The 9,311-nt window shown below is 35.7% G+C and overlaps 1 protein-coding gene across 1 annotated transcript in view; it reads left to right on the forward strand.

The window, feature by feature from the left end:
• Positions 1-9,296, forward strand: part of LOC108377799 (adenylate cyclase type 6-like) — a gene marked incomplete at its 3' end in the record, with an annotated part of 15,142 nt that extends 5,846 nt beyond the window's left edge. The window contains exons 4-8 of the mRNA XM_017634093.1: positions 1,521-1,630; positions 2,833-3,002; positions 3,849-4,030; positions 4,356-4,480; positions 8,348-9,296. Coding sequence (XP_017489582.1) covers positions 1,521-1,630; positions 2,833-3,002; positions 3,849-4,030; positions 4,356-4,480; positions 8,348-9,296 — 1,536 coding nt within the window. The remainder of the gene's footprint in view (positions 1-1,520; positions 1,631-2,832; positions 3,003-3,848; positions 4,031-4,355; positions 4,481-8,347) is intronic.
• Positions 9,297-9,311: the final 15 nt, after the last annotated feature.

Raw genomic sequence — 9,311 nt, forward strand, 5'->3', positions numbered from 1 at the left:
AATTCAATTAGTAGCGCAGTACTGAAGCGTGAACAAGTAAAGTGTCTCTGCGTACCAACACTCGTAGCAGCTGCGCGTGCAAAAAGAACACTTGGAAAGTTAAAATAAGTGCAAAATGTAAAAGCGCGGCAAATAGGAAATGAAAAGTGGGAGCATTTCCGAATACTTGTGAATCAAATGGCAACGACGCTTTTTTGTTATAATCGTTAGTGTGCTCATAGTTGTCACGCCAGCAAGACTATTATATTTTATTTTACTCCCACTCTGCGTGCAACTGTGGTGCAAGCATTCTTATTTAATTTACATCCAACCAGCAAGTTAGTCAGCCAGTCAGTCAGTCAGCAAGCCACCAAGTCAATCTAAATTGCTAACCAGTGATGCTTGACAACAGCTGTCGTTCCACCTTTCCATTTAACCATTCCGGAGTAATAAACCATTTCACTACTATTATTACCATCACCATGCATACATATGTATGTATGTAGCAACATCCATTCCCCTTTTGACCTTCGCTACTGTGTTGTACAAATGCAGCGTTCTTCTCTTGTGATGCAGCAAACGATATGTAGCTAATCTTAAATAAGTAATAGATGCACTCGAGAGCACCGTGGAACTTGTACTTGTACTTAAATATATCCCTATGCTATACTATATGTGTGTAGGTTCTTATCNAAAAATAATAATTTATTCTAGAAAAATTTTTCACACACAAATTTTTTGTTAAAAAATAATTAGTTTTTGAAAATATGCCATCTCAAATAAAAATTGAAAAAAAACTTGCACTTTATTATACTAAAATTTAATGGGCTACAAAACTGCATACTCTCGAAAATTTTTTAAAATATTTAAAAAATTTGTAAATTTGTAATGCACTCATTTTCCTCAACTTCGGTGTAAAAATATTCATAACTCAAATTATTGTAGAGTGCAGCCCATAATACTTAACTTAAATATTGCGCAATACTCAGAGCTGCCATTGTGATTTTTCAAATTTTTTTTTGAGATGGTATATTTTCAAAAACTATTTTTTTTATCAAAAGATGTGTATGTAAATAATTTTCGAGAAAAAAACTTTAAAAATATTTCTTTTCATAGAAAATTGATGTGTGTATGTGCGATTTTTTTTTTAATTTTTTCCTTGCCCCGTTCTCGACATATTTGGAAAACTATTAAACCGATTTGTTTTTCTTTTTGTGCTGTAAAGTTTTTAAAAATATATTAATCAAGCTCAATTTTCATACTTATTTATTATTTATGTTTATGCATCAACCCTAAAAATTTGAAACAAATCAAACACATGAAGTGTTGAACCCCGTCCATTTTGGTATGGAACACCCCATATATGTACATAAGTAGATATACGTATATTGTGCAGCAGGGAGCATTTAGTTTTCGTTGATATTTATTTTCAAGATTTTTCTGCTGAACATTTATTCACTTCCATATTTTCTTTTGTATTTTTACATATTTTTTGCAACAACCAATTATTCGCACATCCATGCACCGTTTAAACCGCGTAGAGGAGAAAGAGGATATGGAACATTTGCAAGCGTATAATCGCAAGCTGCTGGAAAATATTTTACCTGTGCATGTTGCGGAACATTTTCTGAGTCGGGAAAAGAATATCGATGTAAGTACCTTTGGTTGTATTGTACGTATGCATAATTTTTGTAACTTTTTTGATTTGAAGAATATTTTTTTGAACATTCCGAGCATACTCTCTGATAAACAACGACAATAGAATTTAAAGCGGTATATAAAAAATTTTAAACTAAAGCCGAATTTCCACTATACTGAAAAAATAATTTAGTTATGTCAACCAAATATGCTTCTCTCAACACATGATTTGGATATAGTAGGGTCATGCGTAGAATATTAACACCACAAAGCAAAATCCTGTATTTTACATAAACATTTAATTAAACTTAAAATTGTACTTTATCATTTACCATTTATCACGGAAAAGTCAAATTCCTACGCACGTACATGGCGTATGGGTAACATTCTCATCTCGTCTGAGTAACTCATACGCCATGTACGTACTTACGTTCGACTTAACTTTTCCGTGATAAATGGTAAATCCAATATGCAGCCGCCATTTTTTATGAACCCGGATTTATTTGTTTTAAACGAATCTAGTCGATTCTAATTTTTTTGCCGCCATATTGGATCCGCATTTTAAATTTTTAAAACAGTCCCCACATTCAAAATCAGAAACCCGTTGGAAAGTATGGTTAGACTAGAGTTCGATATATCCAACGCTAAGGAGACTGACCACAGAGTTGAAACATCTAACAAATTAATCCTTTCATACATAAAAAAAAAGCTAAATCTCTGCGTTAATCTCATTTACTTAACAATTTGATCTACGCCAAAACTCCTTTTGACTAATAAATTCCAAATTATGAGTACGTACATGACGGTATTATAAAGAAGGTTAATATATACAACATATATATGTACATTGACGCACATATGTATGTATCGCATCTGCGCTGATGCCATAAATTACAATTTTTTCCCCTACTTTTCTTTTTCTTCACACTGCCACATCAACGGTTGACAACCACTGCATTTTCCATGAAACATCAACACAACCACTAAATCAACACTTCACTGACACTTGATTAACGCCACTAACGCCACCAACAAATACCAAATAATCTGCAACAACTATAACACCATATTTGCTGCATGCGCTATGGATTGTGCTGGTACGGATGGCCTCTTTCATATTGCCGCCCACGCACGCCACCACTCTCATAATCACATCGAATGCCAACAACTCTGGCTGGTATTGCTGGCATTTAATAATGCCGTAAAATAACGTAGGATCTCTATCATGAGCAATGTGATAGTGTGTGTATACTGTTTGCGTCGATACCGAATTTTTCGGAGTTCTATGTTGAATTAGAAGGTAATAATGAGGGCGTGGAATGTTTGCGTCTGCTCAACGAGATTATCGCCGATTTTGACGAATTGCTAAGTGAGGAACGTTTTCGGTGAGTTTGTGGCATAAATATGTAAGTGACATGTTTTTAACACGTCATAAATGTCTATTTGGTCTATGACAAATTGTTTGTTTGACACTGCATTATTTAAAGCTTAAGTCTAGCTTTCAAGTCATGCAGCCAGTCCGTTGGTATGTGGAGAAATAATATATGTATACACATTTTTTGTGTTAATCTTTTCTTTTGTTCATTCAAAAAAGTTAGGTTTTATTGCTATATATCAAAAGCCTTTACTTTGCAAGGTATTTTTTATTTTTTATTTAAAACAATAACAAAAAAAAAACTCACTCAGGGAACAATTTATTAGGTTCTAGTAGGTTGTGTGCAGCTCTCAAGAAAAACAAAAAATTCGTACAAAATGACGCACAAGAAATGGAAATGAAATTTTATTCTATAAAAATTTTTAAAATCAGTATGCAGTTCTCAAGAAAAAAATGTTCTAATAATTATTTCTTCACGAGAATTAAGAGCAACAGCAAAGTACTTTTTCAAACAACAGAAACAACGAAAAATATTTCTTGTGATTTTTGTTGAGAACCCTTATTAAACGAAATAATACCAAAAGAAATTTTTATGCAAAAAATACTTATTGAACAATTTAAAAAAAGTACAGCAATTGGGGAAAAATAACCTTAGGAGCAACTAAGTAACTTAAGGTTAAAAAAAATTAAAAACTATTTTTTTTACAAAATCTTAAACAACGTAAAATATGTTCCTCTATTTTTCAAAAAAAAAATAAAAAATTCTATTCCGATGCCAATGGAATATGGATCCAGTCTATTACCTATTGAATTTTAATTTAATTTAATTTCTTTTTTTCTATATCTCCTCGTCTAGCTACATTGAAAAGATCAAAAGTACTGGTGCAACATATATGGCCGCTTCTGGTTTAACGGCAAATACCTGTAATCAAGTGAACTTTTGTCATGTTACCGCAATGGCAGAGTACGCATTGCAGTTATTTGATAAAATCGAAGAGGTTAATACACATTCGTTCAACAATTTTCGGCTGCGTATAGGTAAGAAAACATAAACTTAAGTTTTGCTTTCGCTACGGTGAATTCAAAGGCGCGCTTACGTATGGATGTCGTGAGATATGATAAAATGCGTTTATGTATGTACGATATGAAAACTCTTTGCGAATTTTTTTGTAAATTTTTGAACATTTGAAATTAAGGACAAAAGAGATTATTAGAAGAATAAATAAAGTCGAAGGACAGCATTATGAAATATGGTACGGATGGTCACCATAAATATTTCACTCATTCCCAAATCCCTTAATAACCCTATCTCTTCAATAAAGTTATTTATAATTTATCTTTGTTTATCTTTTCTCCTTTTAAGGTATAAATATCGGGCCTGTTGTGGCTGGTGTTATTGGAGCGCGTAAGCCGCAATATGATATTTGGGGAAATGCCGTAAATGTGGCCTCACGCATGGACTCTACTGGGTTGCCAGATCACATACAGGTAATTCGTTATTAATTGCTACGGAATCGCTGAATGCAATCTAACTCCACAAAGCCTATTAAATATTGTTGAATACAAAGCTATGAATATTCTTTCCCGCAACAAGAGGAAACATTTACTCATATACTTAGGCACATAAGATGCTCACAAAATTTCAAAGAAAAAAATAATATTGATTATTGCTTTATCTGCCCATTGAGTTAGAGTTTAATAAACAAAATGGAATGAAACAGTAAAATATGTAGTATTGTGGTAGCTAAACAAATATCATTCATCATGGCCATACAAATAATTTTAGTCATACAAAAAGATGAATGCTGCTTGACAAAGCACTACCACACAATGAATATACAATATTAAATTGCCAATCTTTATGCGATATGAATTGGTACAGCTGGTTCAGTAAAGCTTTTGTTTAGCTTACATATACATACATATGTAACAATAAATAGAAACTATTAATATCCAAATAACTATGTATGTATGTATATACTTTAGGGCAGTCCTGCCCAACGCTGTATGAACTCCTTAAACAAGTGCTCTGCGCTTGGCATACCTGCTTTAGGGTGTCCTAGAATATAAGTGCTGCATTTTTTCTGAGAATTTCGATACGCGTACCTTCAAAGCTGTTTCCTGTTGACCTAACTAACATATATACGAATGTATAAAGTTTCATTGCGGTGAATGAATGACGATAACCGGTGGCGACTTGAAGTTGAAGTTTTGATGCAGAACTTGTACTGGGATAACCCTTTTAAATAAGTTTAAGAGACACCCATCTAACGGTCGCTCTTTAGTTTCAACCAATGTCGCTAGGGAGACTAGTGTTTCAGTTGTAGACTTTTATACAAAACTTCGTAAGCACAATACTCCCGACTCTAATGCATTACCTCGTGCTACAGTAACTTCAAGACTAGCCTTTTTATCGATCACAGCTTTATACCGGAGTTAGAGGATGTGCACTGCCACCTTAGGTCTATTGTGCCCCCCAGAGCTCATCCATAACCCCACGTCCAGCTCTAGTGCTCTGATGAAACCGAGCAGTTTCGAGGGTTTCTGTTCCCATCGGGTGAATGGCTGCTGCTTCTCTAGCTAGTCTGTCAGCCTCCTCGTTGCCATGTATGCTTTTGTGGCGCGGGACATCCAGCAGATGCGCTATGTTGTCTTCCCCCAGGGTGTTCAATTCCACTACACATTTCCATATAACCCGTGCTTTAATCTGATGCAACGACAGGGCTTTTAGTGCAGCCTGACCATCGCAGGTCAAAGACAATGTGATGTCTTCTAGATTGTTTCTGCACAGTTACTTCCGCACAAAAATTGATGTCAAAAACATCCGCTTGAAAGAGTCTAGGGTAGTTCGGCAAGAGAATGGAGTTATTGGTTTTGGGGCCGTATATTCCTTCCACTATACCGCCGCTCATGAGATCTCCACTTACAAAAAAGGTAAATTTCTTGTATAATTAGTACTTATAGATTGTGAAAAGGATCAGAGAAGCAGGCGTTCACTTTCAAATACAGGTGGTTAATGCCACGCAACAACATGCTTCTTAGGAAGTCTCGAGATGTAGATTACTTCTTCAATCCGTCCATAAAAAATTAATTTAAAAAGCTAGCGCAAAAAAACTGGAATTGATCGGTTGGAGAAATCTGGCTTACCAACTTTTACAAAGAAAATGCGTTCAAAGTTAAAAAAAAAATAAAAAAAAAATTTGAAACCTTCCATTTACTCTTTCTAACTAAACTCTTTGAGCTAAAATAATAAAAATAAAGGTTCACTGAACCGAAAGTGAGTTTGTTTGTTTATTATGCTTTCACGCTTTAACTACTCAACCGATCATCATGAAATTTTGTGCACACTGGTGGGGGCGTGGCACCTCCCATACAAACGGAATTTTTCGTACTGCATATCGATGCCTGAGTGGAAGATCGACCTATCTCGGCAGCCAGTTCGAAAACGCTCTATCTCAAAAAACTTTTCAAGAACGCCCTATTTCAGAATTTAATTGAAAAACACCCTATCTTGAAATTCGGTTCAAAAACGCCCTATCCCACTTCAAAATGTATTGAAAATATGCTGATATAGAGCGTTTTTGAATCGGCAGCTGAGATAGGGCGTCTTTGAAACAAATTCTGAAATAGGGCGTTCTTGAAAAGTTTTTTGAGATAGAGCGTTTTCGAACTGGCTGCCGAGATAGGTCGATCTTCCACTCAGCCATCGATATATTAGGAAATATTTGTGATAGAGTACTAGAACTTGGTATGGAGATATATAAAATCAATCCCACACTTATGGAGGAGGGCTGCCACCGGTTTAAAAAATCAAATTCAACTCGAATTAAGCGAATTACTTATTTCAAAATTATATAAAAAAATGGATGCCAAGAGGCTTAAAAAAGTTGTAGTTTGAAAATATATTGAAAAGGGTTGCCACAAATTTAAATAAATTATTCGCAAGCTAACTGAAAATTTAAAATATGGCTGTCAAATCAAAGGTTGTTTAGAAACATTCGGATGAAAAATTTAGAATATTAACGGGTGGTTACCCGTTTAAAAATTAAATTCTATTAATTTGAATGAATCGCTACAATATGGGTATCAATCGAAAGGCTTTTGATAAGGGTTTTACTTCTTAACTAGCTGTAAGAGGGTTGCCACCTGTTTGGGAAATCATATGCTACTTGAACTTGGGGTTTAATAAGGTTATAGTTGGAAGATATTTTGAAGAGTGTTGCCACTGTTTTTAAAGTCGACTTTAGTTAATTATACTCAAGTTAAAGTTTCAAATTTAAGAGCTTGAACATACAGAATTTTTTTGAGGTTTTTGAAGAGGGTTCTCACCTGTTTTAAAACCACACTCAAATACAATTACATATAGTAAATTAAATGAAATATTACAATGTAGGTTTTAAACGAAAGAGTATTGAAAAGGCTTTAATTCTAAGATACAAATGTATTGCAGGGTTTCCATATGTTAAATTTCAAATTCAACTTGAATTATACGAATTAGGTAATTTAAATACATACATATCGTCACCTAAGGGTGAAAAGATGCCAAGACGAAAAATCGATGTAGTTACGTATTACCTGCCATTCTGCATCAAAGATAAAATTTCGAAAAAAAATGGACTTGGCACCTTTTCACCTGAAGGTTATGAATCACAATATGAGTATCAGACAACGAGGTTTAAAAACGTTAAATTCAAACTATTCAATAATTTCAATGAATTTTTAAAATATGGGCTTCATTGTATGCAAAATGTAAGGAAGAAGGCTAAGAAAGTTTTAGTTTGAAAATATTCAGAAGATTGTAAAAAAATTTAAAATCTCCTAGTTTTAGTTTTATTGAAATAAATCACACTTTATGTAGCACTCTATTTCATACACTCAGCGAAGCGATTTAGGGCGATTTGCTCATATATAAAATTGGACTACCCTAAGTTGGTCACAATGAATTTCCACTGTATTGTGTATAAACAGAGGCCAAGAAAGTTGGTGACATTATTTATTCATGTAAATATTTTGCTGCTCTTTCTCTCTCTCCCCCTGCAGAATGGATACAGTCAGATGCTTTTGTATTATCTCGCAGCGAAACTTATTTTGCCTTCTTATTACTTGAGTTCCCACGTGGGCTGCGGCGTATGAGTGACTTTGTTTATTAAGATACCGTCAGCAGTTGTGCTTTCCCGATGCTCCTTACTTGCATGTACATACATACATACAATCTACATATAGATAGACGCATAAATAATAGGAATGCGATTTTTGCCGCTTTACTGATTTTGCAATCAACTCGTCAACACATTTACGCAATTTCCGCATTTTCATAGTTTTTTTTGTTTGCCTTTTTTGCACTTTTCACGCCAGGTCACACAAGAGGTATATCAGATTCTGGTCGGACGTGGCTTTGAGCTTACCTGTCGCGGTAGTGTTAACGTCAAGGGCAAAGGCTCTATGATTACATACTTTTTGAAAGGAAAGTCAGCGCAGCTACCAGCGCTGGAGGCAAACCACATCAATGTGGTGCCGACGACAATAAATGAAGCAATTGGCACTGCAGCAGCTGTGGAGGCCGAGAAAAATAATAAGAATATTGATTTGGCTAATTGTGGCACAGTGATATCGCCCGTCAAAGAAAGCGCAAAGCCACTATCTGACACCCAACTAGAAGAGAAAAAGTCTGAGTTTATATCATCTCCACCACAAGTACCAGCGGAGGAGGCAGCACCACTCTCCTCCTCTCCACCAACCGATCAAACGAACAAAGTCAGCACAGACTCTGGCGACGATCTCTCACCCGATTCGGAGCTAAATTCCTACATGCAGAGTGCCACCGCACAACGCCGAAAGTCGCTCTGCCGCCAACACAACATATCCTCCTCCTTTGGCAACACAACTAGCTCTAGTTCAGCACTCACGCCCTCAGCACTTTCCAGCAGTTCGAGCGTGGTTACTATAGCCATTTTGCCAGCAATTGCCAAAGCTGGCTCCTCGTCCATGGAGATATCCATGGAGGGCACTATGGGCAGCAGCTCAATGAATACCACCACATCTGCCAACTCGACCAGCGGGCGCAGCAACAGCCAACCGCGTACCTGTGTCGATGAACTGAAGGAGGCATTCAAAGATGAAAACGAAAAGCCACCACTCAAAGACTCAATTGAAAATCTACAAATTTTACTACAAAATAATATCAGCCTTTCGGATCTCAGCAATAAGCAGCAATTGAATCTACGATCAAGCGATGCCAAAATGCAGCAACTGAAAAAGGAAACGATCGTGACATTCCGCACGGAGACCGCTGCACGTCGACAACGCAAATCAATTACAA

The sequence above is a fragment of the Rhagoletis zephyria genome, unplaced genomic scaffold (genome assembly GCF_001687245.7).
Source record: "Rhagoletis zephyria isolate East Lansing unplaced genomic scaffold, Rhagoletis_zephyria_1.1 Rzeph_scaffold_12716, whole genome shotgun sequence".
Classification (NCBI taxonomy): domain Eukaryota; kingdom Metazoa; phylum Arthropoda; class Insecta; order Diptera; family Tephritidae; genus Rhagoletis; species Rhagoletis zephyria.